Here is an 18,281-nt window from a genome sequence, read left to right as displayed (position 1 = left end):
TCCCTTTTGCACCAGGGCCATTTCCGCACAGCGCCCCACTGCTCGTAACAACCCGGAAGATCGCGCAAAAAACGCGGAAGATTGCGTTTTCTCGCGCGAGATTTGTGCGACGTCACAAATCTCCCGTGAGAAAACGCGATCTTCTGCGTTTTTTGAGTGATCTTCCGGGTTGTTACGAGCAGCGGGGAGCCATGTGGAAACGGCCCAATTCTAAGCTCAACTTCTCTGGTCAAAGTCCCTATTTGAAAGCACTGGGACGCGAGCCCCCAGGAAACCAGAAAGGCTGTTATAGAATCTTTACATCAAGTATTGGCTTTGAATTAGGTGGAAAACTCTTATATCATTCTAATATCTTTCTTGGGTCCCTACAGCTTTTTGTATTTTGGAGTTGTCATCCAGACAGAACCTTCCATCTTCATTCATGAGGCAGTCAGCTCTACTATAAACTCTGTCTAGTCCAAGAATGAGGTAGTCTTAAAATACCTTCACTTAATTACACAATCAATAGTGCTGTCATTATTTTTAGTGTACAACTTAAGATTTATGTACACCATGGAAGTGAAGCTAAACTCTCTCTGCTTGACTTTCTTCTACATTGGTGTTTGGGGTAACAGATACTTACTGGTTGGTTAGTTCCTAAGATATGAAAGAACAGAAACAGAAAGGTGGGACAGAGTAGAGGCACACAGATCAATTGCCCCGCATGGACTGGATTAGCGATTTATTTATTTTTTTGGCACAGGAAAGAAAGGACTAATTTTGCTTAATCAAATCCATAAGATCTTTCTCTATTCCTTCATTGCTCAGTTTCTCTAAACTGTAGTATCTGTGAACAATCTTCTCCGCAGTGACCACAACCACTCTGACCCCATGGGTGTCTTCTCCCAGCTGGCACCCTATAGCTGATGAAACAACCATCTCAAGATCTTTGTAGGCCCCTCCAGCATTTCGATGGTAATGCCCGGAAAACACTTTCTTAATGCCTGTTTTTAAAAAAAGGTTAGTTACTATTTATCATGCATCCTTGATTAAGATTGTTTTTTAAAAATTTTATTTTTCATTTATAATGTCACTCTGCGCCCCAGTTCAGATGTTTGTAGTAAGTAGGATTATTCCTTAATTTCATTTGCTGTCCAAACCACGTGGCCTGGATTTTCAACATGAATGCACTTCTTAAACAGCTGATTTATTTGCTCATCTGAATGATTTCCCGTGGACTGAAAGTTGCTCAGGATACAGTACAATTTCAAGATGGGAATTAAAGGAGTTAGCACAGAGAAGGCTTGTGTGCTTTCGTTGCAAAAAACTACTGCAAGCTCCATGGGACAGCACTTGCATCCTATGCTCGTCTTGTTCTTCTAGACAACACCTACGCAACCAAATGGTTGACAAGAATGGTGGGAGCAGGGGGTGAAAGGATGCTGAGAAAGGTTTTAATAGTCCAGCTGCTGTATAAACAGGCCATCAAAATATTTAGGGTCTTTCCCCAGGGCCTCGTGGTCAAGGTGATGGGAAGCAGCACAGGAAGGGGAGAGTTAACAGGCTAAGACACAGAGATAACAAACAGGACAGGATAATTAAGGTATGTGTAAGATGTGGGGTTGGTGGGAGGAGGACAGGGCAGTGTGCTCCTGCAGTAGGCATTCCCGGACTTCTGACTGGTTGCTAGAGGATACAGGATTCTGAACTAGATGGACTATTGGCCTGACCCAGCAGGGCTTTTCAGTGTAGCAGCCCTGACCCCCGGACTACTTACAGGAGTTAGGTTTCTTCTTCTTAGGCCAGCTGGTGGTTGGGAATTGGGCTGGGTTTTAAAGATGAGTTAAATATATTATAATGGCACAGCAGTAGCCTAAAATTCAGCTTCCTAGAGTTATCACAATACAGCTGTAAAAATAGATGTAGCTGGATAGTGCTATCAGCTGTGTAGTTAGGATGCAACAAGGTCTTACTAATTAGAATAGTTACACCCTGTTGTTCTTGTCCTCTTCTTTCCCTTGCCCCTCCACCTACCCAATCAGAATCAGACAGTGGAATAAAATAAAAATAAAATATAATAAAATACGCCCCCCCCCAACCAAGCTAAGGAAAGGGAACAAAACATCCTCTAAAGCAGGGGGCAAAACTTACACACCCAGCAGCAGTCTGGAACGACCACTAAGGACTGCTGGATTTTTCTCCCATTGCAGTGTTCGGCTTATACAACTCACTTCCTCTTTGCCATAGATCGGACCGTTAAAAACAATTGCAAGAAGTTTGTTGTTGTTGTGCTTTTGCTGCTATGTGGTTTCCCTGTTTAAATCACACATTTTTTTAAAAAAAACCTGTGGCAATATTTTATTATGCTAATTGGATTTTAATAATTGTTGGCTAGCTTGGAGGCTTATTGTCAAGCAGAAAGGTGGCATATAAATATTTAATTTAAAAAATAATGCAAAAAACACCACCTTCTCCACTTGGATTTCACAGACATGGCACATAACCTTTATGTTTTTGTCTTCAGCTCTGTTTCCAGGCTTCCAGTGGCAGAGGAGAAATAAAGGACTTCTCAAATTCAAGGCAGAAGAGCTGTGAGGTAAGCCACGGGACGTTTGCTAGATGTTCAAAACTATGGTCTTTCAAAACTTGAGGTGCAGCCAAAATTATGCTGGTTGCAATACATGCTTATATTATAACATGGGCATCTTACTAGCAGTCTAAATGAAATGGGAATCCAGTAGTAACAAAATTTATTCCACCATAACCTTTTGTGAGTCAGTCAATGTAGTATTCTTACCAGAAAGATCTCTTCGATCGCTCATGGAAGAAGCTTGTAAATATTAGGTCAAAAATTATTTCAGCTTTGGGGGGACCCATCATTATGCAAAAATATTGTTGAGCCATTGTTGCAGGTTTTGCAAGACAATTCACCTGCATAAACCATACCGCCCCCCCCTTCTGTTAGCAAGCGAAACAACTTTAGCACAACGTGCTCAACTCATTCTTTAAGGTATTGCCTAAATAAACCAACGGGCTGTGGTTCTAAAATGCTGAAACTTACACAATCTGCAACTGATTTAAAGGGAGGTAATGCACAGCAAAACCATCACTGGAATCCGTTAGCTTAAAAAAATCAACTTGATTTGCGAATGCCAGCGCCCTGCTGAATATGGGACTTGCCCTTTTTTCTCTTTCTGATTAAATGAATGTCTGTTCCTAGCACAGATCTGCAAACTTTGCCTACCTGGAATGGAAGTTCCATCTACAATTCAGTGTACTAAAGATTCAGATGGCTGCTTTCCTGACTTGACTCTCTGCTTCCGAAAAGAGTGGGCTTTAAAAAGTAATCAAAGCCATGGACAGAACTTTCCGAATGTTCTGTTCTGTTCCTAAGCTCATGGTGCTTAGGAATCCAACCTATGGGAAATATGGTGCAGGTACAGGCCTGGAACCAAACGCCCCAGTGCATCAGCAATGGACTGTTGCTTTCCCTCCAGCGGTTCATATCTTCTGCTTTCCCCTAAAAACGGCAAAAGGCAGAAAATACTTTCCTCACATAGATTTTAAGTTCTTCCACTGGTACATTATGATGAGAAAGTCAGAACGAAATGCCTAGGCTTATGCAACAAGATCACCACCCCCACCCCTGGCTCCAGTGCCTTAGTAAAGAAAATTCTCTTGCCAGCTGGACATTTTTAGTGTTCCTCAACATCTTACCACTGCCCAGAACAATCCCATGGTCTGTGAAGGCTGCCTGCAGGAATGATATCAGTATTGTAGTTCCTTTGCAACAGAATATATAAAAGCCATGTAACTGGAGCAATGAGCAGTTCTCTGACAGGTAACATTAGTCTTGTCTCAGCCAGCTATAAAGAACCATTTTCCTACATGACATTTTTTTAGCCCAACAGACAAAGTGGAAGAGGGGGAGGATATCTTTTACTGGGTCGTTGTCCTTTCCATGCAAGGGAATGCCTTAGCTGTTTCCTCTCACTTGCATTCTCTAGGGCAGTAGCCCTTCAAACCACCCAAGGGCTTCTTACAGTTTGAATAGTGGATTAGAGGAGATTCAGACATCCCAAATCACAGCATGGGATTCTCGAACATCAAGTAGATGGACCCTCTTATTTCCTAACATGCAGACATAGGCTGATGGATGTCCAAATGCTAAAAATTGTCAACTGGCGTTAAGACAAGTTACATCTTAACATGAATCTGGGGTTTATTTTAATGATGGTTAATTTTGTGCATCTAGGGTTTTGCTTATTGATAATAACTTTTATTTGCCTCGACGAATGCTGGCCTCACTGCCTTTCATCTGTCCAGGTATCTCTGCCGCGGAGGATTAGCATGAAGGGTGTGGCACTGGATACCACATTTGTACATCATTTGTATTTCTCCTCTCTCCTATTTCTCCCTTCTGTTCTTTTCCTCTCTCCCCTTCCCCCCTCCTCTCCCTTTTGGGGAAAGAACACATAGCAGCCTACGTTTTTAAACATCTCTTCTTAAAGCTGACCTTCAAGACATCAGTTTTGTGCTGTAGTTAATGGCTGTCCCCCGCCCCAAAAGAAGCAGGTTGCAGTCATAAGGCTGCAGAGTTTTGTTGCCCCTACCATGCAAGTTCCTCCCCATCCCATCTCACAGTGAAATCCTAAAGAGAGTTACTCCAGTCTAAGCCTAGTTAAATCAATGGGCTTAGACTGGAGTAACTCTTCTTAGGATTTCACTGTCAGTCACTTAACATATTTTTGTTCATTACCATAAGGCAACAACAGGATTGAATCAGTGCAATAATGCTCAGATGACAAGCTGGCAATTTAGTTCTGTCTTGCTTTTGATCTTGAACATAAAAAGAGTCTCATAAAAATGTATCGCACGCTCAAGAGCAATTTATTTGCTTAGAATGGTTTTCTAATGTTACGCTGTCAAATTAGGATTTTGGAAAACCCTCTATATTTTGCTAGGCCGCTTCCCTGCCTAAGCATCTGACTCCCAACTCCTATTAACACTGAAGAAATTGGTCACACCTTGTCTACTTTGGTATCGACTTCTAAATTCCAGGCCACAGGAAATGTTTTCTTAACTCAAGTCTGAAAAACTGCCCAAAGAAGGAGGACAGTCACATTGCTGTGACCACCATAATGCATCGTGAATACAGAAATATACTGATCGTCTTTGTTTAAATTGCAACCAGAAGATTTTATGGTTTCCAATCAGGGCCTCCTATAGCAAAACACTCTTTTCAAATTGAAAATATGCAAGCAGGTAATTATCTCTGTAGTTCAGAGACCTTAAAAGCAACATGTAGACTTGGGCATACAACTTTCTGGCCTTCTCCTTTGTTCTTCAAACATGTCCTGGAAAATTAATCAATATGTCCAGTTCTGAACAATGGCCTCAGAGTGCAGATCAAAACCACCTGTGCAATAATAACTGCACTCAACTGTGCTTATATGCTGCTCTTCTAGAGAGATTAGTGCCCCTCCCAGAGTGGTGAACAAGTTAGTGTTATTCTTATCCCCACAATACAGCTGGGGAGCTGGGGCCGAGAGGAGGGGCTTGCCCAAGGCTACCTCCTGAGCTTATGGCAGTAGTGGGATTTGAACCAGTAAAGTGTTGATTTGCAGCCGAACCACTTAACTGCTGTGCTACATGAACGTGTGTGTGTGTGTGTGGGGGGGGGGTTATATACACAGAAGGGAATGCCTACGTTCACAGAAAAATCCCAAAACAGAATTTTTTTTTTTTTTTTAAATTGGCCCAAAACTAAGAATGTGGATTGAGATGTCAGGAGAAATCATACGAGACCTCAAATGGCAGTCTGGAGTTGCCTAGCAGCCCTGACAAGAAAAAAACAAAGGGTGGCGATGGAGCTGCCCAGAGAAAGTGATGGTGGTGAGTGAAAGTGATGATAAGCATTGGCAGAGATGGTTAGTGAAAGCAGTGGTGAGTTCTTATCTCAAGACATGGTGGTACCACTATTTTTTTAAGGGCTTGATAGAGGAGGGGGCTCTTGAAGCTATTGGCCACAATGGCTATATGGACCCAGATGCCAAAAACCCAGTTCCTGTGGGATAACACCAAGGGAACACCTGATACCCGGTTTGGAGGCATCAGGTTGGCCATTAAGAACAAGATACAGGTGCAGATGGATCTTTCCTCTGAGTCACTAAATTCCTTGATTTCTCCAGGTTTGTGTGAAAGTGTCGTTCTATTGAGCAAGACAGGTTGATGCAAGACGGGTTAGCATTTCTGTGTACAACAAAGATTCTATGCACACGCTACATTCGCTTCATTTTGATGTTGTTTGGAAAGCTCTTCTCTCTCCTCTGAAGCAACTGCAGTCCTTACATGCAAGATAACTCCATTGTACGCATTGGTCTCAATAGCCACGAGGAACTGGAGGCATAAAACATGTTGGTATCCTATTCGAAAGAGTGGTCAAAAAAATCCACACAATGGGGAAGTACAGACTGGGATGATTTTTATTTTTTTTTTAAACAAATCTCAGGTTTGTAGAAAAACACAAAAATGGTGTGGGGGGAGGGGTTAACGGGACTTTTAAATATCCCCTAGCATGAGACTTCTGGAGGGGAGCTGAGGAATGGGATTTGACTACACTATGGGGCACGATCTTGGCTGCCATTTTCAGGGCTGCTTACTGACCCCATAAAAACAGGCAATAGGAGCAGTGGGGAAGGGAGGGATGGTGGCGAGTGAGCAAGGCAGTGGGGGGGGGGGGTAAAAGCAGCAGCACAAGACAGCGGGTGGAGGGGGAGAAGAGCCACGGAGGATTTCCCTTCCCCACAACTTCTCTGGTGCCCCCACTTAGAGATATCTAAACCCCAAATAAACTCCTGGCCACTATTCACCTTCCCACGCCCACGCCCTCACCTGGTGATCTCCCCTTCCACTCGTGGTGAGGAGCCCCAACCACAGAGACGACACCCCTGCCTCTCCTTTCTGCTGGTCTTTGAAACCAAGTACAGAGACAAACCACACATCAGTGGTCCTTTCCGTGGCGTAAATTAATGAAGGCGTCGTTAAGCAACTCCAAACAGCAAAACTTAAATGGTTGTGCGAGAAGGAGGGAGTAGAACAACCCAATTATCCATTTCCAAAGATTTATCGTGCATGCTGTTTTATCTTGAAAGACTGGATAGAGAAATAACCGCAATTGGGAACGCAGACTTTGACGGAGCAAGATCCTTCATCAAGACAGGCAGATGAAGAGATTTGTACTGACTCAGGTTTTAGTCTTTGAATCCTTTTTAGTTACTCGGTTTGGTTGGAATCTCTAGGGCCTTCATTCAGAGTTATATTCAAGCTCTTTTCTACTCCCAGCTCAAATCTGGTCCTGTCCCACCCACCCACCCCCACAACCTGCTTGTAACATTTCAGCTACGTAGCAATTAAACGGGAACAGGTTCAAAGCCTTGGTTTGATTCATCTCCATCATCTATTTCGCTGTTCTTGAAGTGACAGGGAAAAAAAAAGTTCAGTGAGAAGTTATAGAAAATGAACACCAGTTTGCACCTCATTGGACAAGCAGCATCCGGCCTCCTGCAGCACAGCAGATTTGGCCAGGATCTGTACAGAAGATTAAAACAGCGTCTGAGACCCACTTCACTGAAATATTGCCCCATTCCGGTTCTCCAGCGTTTGTAGCCTCTGGGACTCCAGGCTGTGCCACAGTTGGTCACGAGCATGCCTGTCTGCTGAGAAGACCAGAGATGCTCTTTTGTGCTTCTGTAATCCCAAAGCTTCAATGGGCAATAGAGAAGCTTCCAAGGATTACAACAGACAAACCACAGTTTAAAAACCGCTTGTGTGGTTTCTTTTTTAGGTTCTAAGTATTGTGGCCTCAGGAAGCAAAGCTAGTATGTGAATAACCATGCCATCCTGTTGAGGTGTTTAGAAACAGAAGTGGGCATCAAAGGAGGTGCTCTGGACTGGTTGAAATAATTTCTTATGGAACGGACTCAAAGGGTTGCTGTCGGAGATCAGCTATCTCCAGAATGGGAACTATCTTGTGGGGTTCCACAGGGCGTAATCTTATCTCCCCTGTTATTCAACCTCTACGTAAAAACCTTTAGGAGAACTCATTCGCAGCTATGGAGTGGGATGTTATCAATATGCAGATGACACCCAACTCTATATCTCGCTATCCAGGTCCCCACAGGATGCAGCTGAAATCTTAGATCGTTGCTTGACAGCTATGGTGAAATAACTGAAAAATAACAAATTGAAATTCAACCCAGACAAGACTGAAGTGATGCTTGTTGGGAAGGCAAAGATCTTGAAAGACATTGTGCTCCCCACTTTCGATGGAGTTCGTTTCACCCTTGCAGACTCAGTTAAGAGCCATGGGTTTATACTGGATCCAGCACTACTACTAGAAAAACAAATTAAGGCAGCCGCAAAAAATGTTTACTACAATCTCACTCTAGCCTGGAAGATGGCTTCTTACCTTGACACAGCCGACCTGGCCACCTGGATCCACGCTATGGAAACATCAAAACTTGACTATTGTAATGCATTATACATTGGTCTCCCATCTACGTTAACTAGGAGGCTCCAATTGGTGCAAAATGCTGCAGCTTGTCTATTAGCAGGAGCGAGCAGAAGCATCACTCCCATCCTACAGTCACTCCATTGGCTACCTGTCAGTTAGCATGCTCAGTTCAAAGCAATGGATATTACATACAAAGCTCTTCATGGTCTTGGGCCAGCATACCTACGGGACCACCTCCCTCCCTATGCCCCTCCATGGCAGCTTCGCTCATCTGAACAGGGTCTCTTGCAGGTGCCAGCCTGTACATCGGCGAAATCAACAGCAGCCCTTACATGGGCTTTCTCTGTGGTGGCCCCTACCCTGTGGAACGGCCTGCCTGAGGCGGTCAGGAGACCTCCACTCTCCTGGCTTTCCGCAAACAATGCAAAACTGAATTAGCCAAAAAGGCTTTTTACTCAGATAGGAGGGCTGTATTGTAGGAAGGGGGTCTCGGATGCTTTGCTAATGACCATAGACTATACCACTATGTTGCCTTGCGTATTATCTGTTGCTTTGAATATGTACTCCTATATACTACCTGTGCTTCATGTTACCTGATGTCAGTCCTAGAATTGCTTATGTTCTGTTTCAGCAACTCTGTATTGGATCCTTGCTAATGCTGTATCTTTGTAAAATCCTATGACTTTGTTTATGGAAATGTCCTTGATACTGATTGTACTAATCTCACACTATGTAATCTGCCTTGAGTTTCAGTGAGAAAGGCGGACTGTAAATGACATCAACAAACAAACAAACCTGCTTTGGTGGCCCTGAATGGGCAAAAGGGCAGGATATAAATGCTTGTAAGTAAATAGATAAATAAATAATGGTTTGTCAGTTCCGGGCTGATTCCACACACGTTGGATAATGCACTTTCAATGCACTTTATCAATCGTTTGAGGTGGATTTTTTGTTCCGCGCACAAAAAAAATCCGTTCCAAATGATCTATAAAGAGGATTGGAAGTGCATTATCGAACCTGTGCGGAATCATTCCAGGTGTCACACTGAACTAAAGCTCGCCTGAATTGGAAGTGAGCTTGCAATCCCATGGTTTGAACTTTGTAGCCCATTAGCAAACCAGGGGTTGTCAATTCAGCTATCATGCCAGATGACAGCAGAACTTCTAAAGCAAGCATCCACCTTTGAAATGCATCTCCAAAACATCCAAGGTAAACATGCAAGCACCACACAAAATTGGTTTCCTTAAGAAACTTTCCTCTACCACTCACCAATTTGCCTTTCACTAAGCACTAAAATGACATTAAAAAAAAATCGGTAACATACGCTTATCTTCATGGCTTAACTTAGTGAAATGAAAGACATGCCAGATTTCCAATTTATAAATATTTATGATAAGGACACAATTTTTATGTTTAATTAGCCCAACTGTTAGGGACACTTCTAAGTGAGAAATGTAACTCAGTACTTCACACCAGATGTAGATTCTGCAGCTCAAGTTTTAGATGTGTGGTTTAAAAATGAATGAGGAGTTGAAATGAAATGGTGTGTGTGTGTGGGGGGGGGTGGACACACACCACAAAACAACATTTTTGCTCACATGGCATCACAGAAAGAGTAATGCTGATTATTCTTAGCAACTTAGGGCATTTCTGAACTTGAATGAAGAGCCCATGCAATATACATAACCAGGGCTTTTTTCTGGGAAAAGAGGTGGTGGAACTCAGTGGGTTGCCCTCGGAGAAAATGATCACATGGCTGGTGGCCCTCCCCCTGATCTCCACATGGTGCGGAGGGCAATCTAAACTCCCCTCTGTCTGGAGATCAGGGGGCGGGGCCACCAGCCATGTGACCATTTTCAAGAGGTTCCGGAACTCCGTTCCACCGCATTCCCGCTGAAAAAAAGCCCTGTACATAACTCTAGATCAAAGGATTCTGAACTATCCAGCAAGAACCTCCCCACATCCATCATCATTTGAGCTACAGAAAACTTAAAAGACAGCTTTATAAGGCAAAATGGTAACCTTCTCATATATTTACTATTTCAGGCTCAGCTTAGGTCCTGTGGCTTGGCATTCTCCTCTGTGGCACTCCTATAACCAAGGTGAATCCAACAGAGAACAGACAAATGGTTTAATTCTTTCCCCCAAACACCTGAGCCATGGGCCACTGAATCACCTTCAGCTGTCGCCTAGATAATCCAGTTATCACATAACAAACTGAGATTTTTGACCAAGAGCAGATGACACTACCTGCAGATAGCACCGTCGTGGAGAGAGATTTTTCTCAGGTTGTTGTTCCATGACTGAGTCTACTAACACGGTGCAGTGGTTAAAGCATTGGACTTGGGGCCCGGAACCAAGTCCCTGCGTGGATGTCAAGCTCATCAGATAATCCTGGCCTTAAGTAGATGCCATGCTGGAAACCCTTTTCTGAGGCTTAGTAGCAGCCATGATCCATATTGAGAGGGCAAGATCCATAGCAACGTTCAAGTACAGGGGTGAGAAGAACTCAGCCTTCTTCCCCCCACTATTTCCCTCATCTCAATTGCCTCTTGTGGAGGGGGGGGATACTCCTAAGTGTTGAAGATTGGATCAACACCCCCTTCACTGAAAGACATGACCCTGAACCCTCCACCCCTGAGCCTTCTGCTGAACCAGAGGTCTCTCCCCACCTGACCCCTCAAACCTCACAAATCCATCATAACCAGGCAGGGTGGCTGTATTCCCAGAGGGGGCAGGGAATCTCCCGCTCCACCCTCTGCCCCCCGCCACTAGTCCCCTGGCCAGCAGAGGGGAAAGGCAAGGGAACAGGCTTCCCAGGAGCCCTCCCAGGGCAGTGTGACAACATCACTCCTGAGAGTGACATCATTGTACTGCCCCAGGAGCATTCCCGCCCTTCACACGGGGCCAATTTGGATCCCTGGTGTGAAGCGCACTGGCGCTCCCAGGCCTGCGCAAAGAGAACAAAAAAGGTGAGTGCCGGGTCCCCCCCTCCTGCTGGGAGGGTAAGGGGACCTGGTAACCCTATAACCAGGCATGAAAAAAATGAAATTCGGCCCTCAGGTCAGAGTTGACTTATGGTGACCCCTGGTAGGGTTTTCATGGCAAGAGATTAACAAAGGTGGTTTGCCATTGCCTGCCTCTGCAACCCTGTTCTTCCATGGCGGTCTCGCAAACAATTAATAATCAAGGCCAACCCTGCTTAGCTTCAGAGATATGACAAGATCAGGCTCTCCTGGCCTATCCAGGTCAGGGTATAACCAGGCACAGCACCTTTAATAACCAGAAGCCTGTTCCTGGAAGGGCAGAGCTTGCATGCTTGGTTCTCTCTCAGCTTTTGCTGGGACAACCTCTCACTTCTGCCACCACTGACTTCAGCACCTTGACCTTGACCTCTGGGTCTCAGCATTCTGAAGGACAGCCTGGTGTTGATTTGTACAGTCACACAATTCCCTACCTGGTAGCACGGCAAGCCACAAACCAGAAGCCAGCCTTTAGCTGGATGTGGAAGCCTTGCGAACGAATTTGCGAAGCGAGCAGCAGGTGTAACCCAACCTTTAAGGCCACTCTCACATTCTGCCCAATGTTTCATTTTACTCAGACTTCTAATTGAGAAGTTGGTGTTTTGATTATGGTACGTTCCAGCCCCCGAGGATGGACTTTTACATTTAATGGTTTGCTTTTATGCTCCCGTTTGGTTTTTAACGGCTTGTTATTACTCTTTGGATCGGATCTTGTTTTATACCGGCCTCTCTTTGTGACCTCTTGTACTGTCCAGCTCGATAGTTAAGATCTGCCTTTCAAGACCTGTTGTCTGGGGGGGGGGGGGGGCTGCTTGCAGAGAAAAGCCAGGAGGCAACCACAGAAAGGGCATCTTGAGGGGGGGGGGCACCTTGCCTTTGGAATGCCCTGCCCCTACCACGCTCTCTCTCAGGTGTCAAGCCGGTGCACTTCTTCTTACCCAGGCTTTTTAACTACAGCATCTTTTCTTTTTAAAAGCTGCTTTCAGGACCGCTTTTTGTCTTTGGTCTGCTTTAGGGGTGTTTCTTAGGCTGCTTAATGGTTGTTTTATGCTGTTTTTGTCAGGTTTTAATATTGACAATTTATGTGGTTTTGTATGGCACTGTTTTATTTATAAATCACCCTTGAGCAGGTCTCAGGAGAGAAGTACCAATTCCCAGAATGCCACCTCCACCCCCAACTACCTTTCTGTTGTTACAGTGTCAAGTCTATGACCCAGGAGACCCAGGTTTGAATCCCTGCTCTGCTATGGAATCTTGCTGGGTGACCTTGGGCCAGTCATGCTCTGTCAGCCTGGCCTACCTTACAGGGTTATTGTGAGGATAAAGCAGAGGAGAGGAGAACGGTGTCAGCTGATTGGGGTCCCCACTGGGGAGATATGTAGGAGTATAAAGTAAACGAAGTAGACACCTGCCTAATGGATGAACACTTCATGCATCTGATGATATGAGCACCAACTCCCAAAAGTATATGCAGGAATCAAATTTGTTACTCTTTAGGGCGACACAGGACTGCTGTTTTATTTTGTTGCTGTGGAGACGGGAGGATCCAGAGAAGGTGTATGAGAGTCAGTTTGGTGTAGTGGTTAAGAGCACGGGACTCTAATCTGGAGAGCCGGGTTTGATTCCCCACCCCTCCGCTTGAAGCGAGCTGAGTGACCTTGGGCTAGTCACGGCTCTCTGGAGCTCTCTCAGCCCCACCCACCTCACAGGGTGTTTTGTTGTGGGGATAATAATGGCATACTTTGCAAACCGCTCTGAGTGGGCATTAAGTTGCCCTGAAGGGCGGTATATAAATCGAATGTTGTTGTTATTATGGGTGAAGTGAAACAGTGGCTTTTTCTTCCCTGTTCAAGTGAAATCATCCCCTAAAGTGGCAGGACTGGGTTTTTTTTACAGAGAGATAAATGTGTGGCTCTTGACAAGATGTTTTCAAATGACCTCCAAACGTTTTAAAAAAATTTGGCCTGTGGCTAGCCTGTTATTCCTTGAGACTGCAGAAGGTGGCTCATGTATAAAACGCTCTTACTGACTCCCAAAAGTTCCTGGCACACAGAAAATTACCTTGTCATGGAGAAAGCTAAGCTAGAACCTGACATGCGGATTTTCTAGGCTGAGGGAATTTTTTTGTAGGGAGGGTATTCCATGATATGAACCCCCCCCCCCGCCCCTACATCTGAAGTGGTACAGCCTAGATATTCCCTCACTGACGAGAAAGGGGCCGTACCTGCTTTGCAGAATTTGTCCAGCAATTCTTGTCGAATCGACTTCTCCAGGTTGAAGTAGTCGTGGTCTTCGTCGGGCGACTTGAGAAACAAAGGGATGTGCTGGAACATCACCACATGCTTGCACGCTTTCTTTTCTGCAATGGCCAGCTGCTCGCTAAGCCACACGTCCTGTGCCTGCTTCTGTTCCGGGCATTTCGAATGATCAAAGTAGAGCTGAGAATTGAGGACGAGGAAGAGCACTCCCCCTGCCCAGAAGGCAAAGTAATCGTCTCCCCACTGCTGGCAATAATCGTTGATCGTTTCTGGAGTAGGAGCATTCCCAAGGTCATGGTTGCCGCTGACAAACACGGCAGGGATGTCACAGCTGAGGCCCTTCAGGACATTTTTCAAGTCACGGGTCTGCGCCTCGCGCCACGGAGTCCCTGCAAATCATGACGATTAAGGCATTATTTCCAGGACTTTTGCTTCTTCTGGCTGGCTTGCAATCTTTGACACCTGCCATGCCAATTATGCAAAGGATTTGATTACCAAGCCAAAACAAAATAAGATCATCTCAAAACATTACAATTCAGCAGCACTGAAAAGAAGCATATTATTTCTAAATGGGTTTTAATGTGGTAGGTCTGCCTCCTCCTGGGAGGCAAACTGCAAAAACCTAACACCACCTCCTCAGCCAAACGGCCTTTTTAAGGTTTTTTCATACAAACTTTACACTGGAGTTTGTAGAATGAAAGGCTGTCAGCCTCACAGGAGAGTCACTATAGTGAGGAAAAGAGGGAGACATAGACAGGTTCTACCACCTCATTATCCTGTACATACAGGAAAATGAGAGCTGAGCAAAGCAAGGAAGGTTTGAGCTTAGCTCTATCCAGGGCTTTTTTTCAGCTGGAATGTGGTGGAATGGAGTTCTGGCACCTGTTGAAAATGGACACATGGCTGGTGGCCCCGCCCCTGATCTCCAGATAGAGGGGAGTTTAGATTGCCCTCCGCACTGCGAGCAATCTAAACTCCCCTCTATCTGGAGATCAGGGGGCAGGGCCACCAGCCATGTGACCATTTCTGCCGAGGGCGATTTAAAAACTCCCCTTGTTCCAGCGGATCCCAAATGATGTCATTGGTCCTGGAAGAATGTGTGCAGTTTGCACATGCACATGTGGTACCAGGGGCACCACCTCCCGCCAAGAGTTGCCCCCTGTACTGGCAACCCACTGAGTTCCACCACCTCTTTTCCCAGAAAAAAAGCCCTGGCTCTATCCCTTACTAGCTACTTTTCTATTTGCAAGGATGTTAATCCTGTATGGAGGAGGATTCGATCAAATGAGTCCCCATCAGTTGTCTAAAGCAGTACAGCCCAGACACAGGCTGGCCAACTCAGTAAGAATTAGATTGCCCTGTTTAAAACCAGGGGAGAGGACTTGATACCTACTAATAGCGCCCCACTCCACAAGTCTGCCCTGAACTAACAGGCCTTCCTTGACTTAGTAGTACACTGTCTGGCAGCCACAGCAGCCACAGCCAGCAGTGGCAACATGTGGTCAATTCTGCTCCCTACCCCCACATACATCCAGGGTGTCTGGGTGTGGAGAAGGGGAAAATGGGTATGAGGAACAAGGAAGGCTCATGTGGTCTTATGGAGTTGTTGAAACCTTGTCTCATCTCTGCCCAAACATCTGCTGCTTAAGAAATAATCTCCCTTCTTTGCTGTAAAAAAGAAAGCAGGAACCAGGCTGCTTTTCTGACTGTCAGCAGTAGCAGCACCCACAGATTATTCTCCCAGAGCGCTAATCCATTTGCTAATAATCCAGTTTTTAACTGACCTTCGCCATGCTGTAGAGGGCATGTGTGCGGTAGGGGAAAATGCATTCATAATGCATTAGCTACAGATACCTCATGGAGCCATGCCTATCTCTGGGCAGGCACACACTGACATTCTAATAAAAAGCGAGACTTGTCCTGAATGGGCAAATACACCTTTCTATTGGAAATGGATGCCCAGCTCCTCCGGAAAAAGGTGCATTGCAGCTGGTGTTACTACGTGTAAATTATCTTGCTAGGATTCCTAGAACAAACCCCACAGTAGGAAAGAGCAAGCGTCCAGTAGCACCAATAAGACTAACAAAATTTGTGGTAGGGTATGAGCTTTCGTGAGCCACAGGTCACTTCTTCAGATACAGCTAAAACAAATCCGTTTCGCAAGTCAGCATTACCTACTATTGTGATAGGGGGGACTGAGGTTGAGCGAGAAATGGCTTGCCACTTAGCAAATCTCTGGGGGAATGACAGAGGGCTTCCCTGCTGCGTCTGGCCAATAGTCCATTTAATCCACTGTCCTGTTTCACATAGTGGCCAGCCAAATGTCCCTCAGAAGGCACGGAGGGTTGATGTCTCTCTCTGTTAACTCCAGCAGTGGACTTTGAAGGCTTTACTGTCTCTGAACATGGAGGTTCATGGAGGAGAAACATGGAGAACACTAAATATCAATGGACCGCTATCCTCCATAAAGTTGTCTAACCTCTGACTGCATGAACCAGAACTCACTACTCAGAATTTACAGAAAATATACATCCTTGTTTAGAAGGCTTATTTTGTCTCCCACCCCCATTATTGAATCAGTGGGGAGTGGCAGGGGCAGAGCAAGGGTTTACCTTGCTCGCGGCCGGCCGGCCAGCCAGGCGCCCCCACGCGCGCACGAGCGTGCGCGCACCGGCCTGCATGATGACATCACGCGTGACGTTATCACGGGAGCGCACGCGCCACCGCCAGCCCGATTGCTGCGACGGGCGGCCTCCGAGCTCTCCCGCTCGGTTGCCTGCGCCGCCGCAGATGCCTGCCCGCGGTGGCTGCGCCTGGCCAGGGGCTTGTGCTGGCGGCGGCAGCGGCGCGGGGTGGGAGGGATAGGAGGCTGGTGCTTTGAGGCGCGCGCTCCCGCCCGCCAAGCCTCCTCCGGCGCTCCCTCCGGCACCCCGCGCCTGTGGCCACCGCCTACCTGGGCTCAATAGGCCCGCCGCCCCTGGGGAGTGGAATACAAAATTGAGACACATCAGGGGTTTGGAATACATACAAAAGTGCGGGCTTCCGTGGTGAACAACAGAATTAGGAAACAAATATCCCTCTGTAGGAGAAAGATATAAAGAGAAGATTCCCAGCTTCCTTGATGTGCTAATTGTCCTTGTTCAGAGATTTTAAAATATATACTTTAAAATATATATATATATTCTACTTATCGAGGAGTGTTCACTTGAGCAAGGCCCTCTGTGCTGTCTGAAATGGTACAGCCCTGACACTGGTCGAGTACATCAACTAGAACTAGTTCTCCTTTATGCTTGGGGCGACATGTGCTGGTTGACTTTCTTAAGGAGGCTCACTAAGATTTATTTTGAAAACTGGATGTGAACGCCCCACGCGCACAGCACCATTCAAGCTACCTTTCTTAACATGTCTCTTTTTACGGGACTTGGTTTAGCTTTTTCACTGCATGCATGAAAGCTATTCAACACTGCAATTTAACAGAACATTATATTAGATATTGAATTACACTGTACAACACACCTCATTAGAAAAGTGTATCTCTGCATGAAAACACAGCTGACCTATAAATTAAATGCATTTTTTTTCTCCCCAGGCATTTCGTAGCAAAGTAAACAACATACAAATACAACTACACTTAAAAAAAAAAATTACTGTGAAATCCGCCCTTGTTCCTCTCACCCCTGCAAATTGGCTCACTGCCCTTTAAGCGACTTAATTATCTTTACTTTTGGCTTCACCAGATCGCAGGAGTGATTGCAAATTTCTGTCTACCTTCAAGTCTGACTAAGCAGCTGTCCACTTAACTCCTTTTTTTTTTTGCAGATTATTCGTCCACTGCTGTGAAAATAATTGTCCTGCTTCATTTAAGCACAGTTCAGCTCTGGACATGCACCTCTGCCATTTACACTTCTGGGTTGTAGCTCGGGAGAAGGGGGAGAAATTAATAGGAAGGGGCTAGAGTCCTATAAAAGTTGCAAAAGCAAGCTTGAAAAGGGTATTGAACAGACAAGTGGGTCCCAAATGGGCAGGGCTTTTTTTTCAGCGGGAACGCGGTGGAACGGAGTTCCAGCACCTCTTAAAAATGGTCACGTGGCCGGTGGCCCCACCCCCTGATCTCCAGACAGAGGGGAGTTTAGACTGCCCTCTGAGCCACTGAGCAGCGCAGAGGGCGATCTCAACTCCCCTCTGTCTGGAGATCAGGGGGCGGGGCCTCCGGCCATGTGACCATTTTCAGCGAGGGCAATTTAAACGTTAAAAAACTCCCCCCTTGTTCCAGCTGACCCAAAGTGACGTCATTGTGCAGTCTTAGATGCAGAGGAGTTAGCCGTGTTAGTCTGTGGTAGCAAAATCAAAAAGAGTCCAGTAGCACCTTTAAGACTAACCAATTTTATTGTAGCATAAGCTTTCGAGAATCAAGTTCTCTTCGTCAGATGCATCTGACGAAGAGAACTTGATTCTCGAAAGCTTCTGCTACAATAAAATTGGTTAGTCTTAAAGGTGCTACTGGAC

General features: G+C 45.6%; 1 protein-coding gene across 1 annotated transcript in view; it reads right to left on the bottom strand.

Annotated features, from left to right (window-relative positions):
- Window positions 1-583: 583 nt before the first annotated feature.
- The window catches only part of CPPED1 (calcineurin like phosphoesterase domain containing 1), a 51,715-nt gene continuing 34,017 nt past the window's right edge, over window positions 584-18,281 (bottom strand). The window contains exons 3-4 of the mRNA XM_054992341.1: window positions 13,742-14,164; window positions 584-983 (exon numbers count right to left, since the gene is read on the bottom strand). Coding sequence (XP_054848316.1) covers window positions 754-983; window positions 13,742-14,164 — 653 coding nt within the window. The 3' untranslated portion in view covers window positions 584-753. The remainder of the gene's footprint in view (window positions 984-13,741; window positions 14,165-18,281) is intronic.

Source organism: Eublepharis macularius, chromosome 12 (assembly GCF_028583425.1).
Source record: "Eublepharis macularius isolate TG4126 chromosome 12, MPM_Emac_v1.0, whole genome shotgun sequence".
Lineage (NCBI taxonomy): Eukaryota > Metazoa > Chordata > Lepidosauria > Squamata > Eublepharidae > Eublepharis > Eublepharis macularius.
This window is presented reverse-complemented; position numbering and strand designations above follow the sequence as displayed.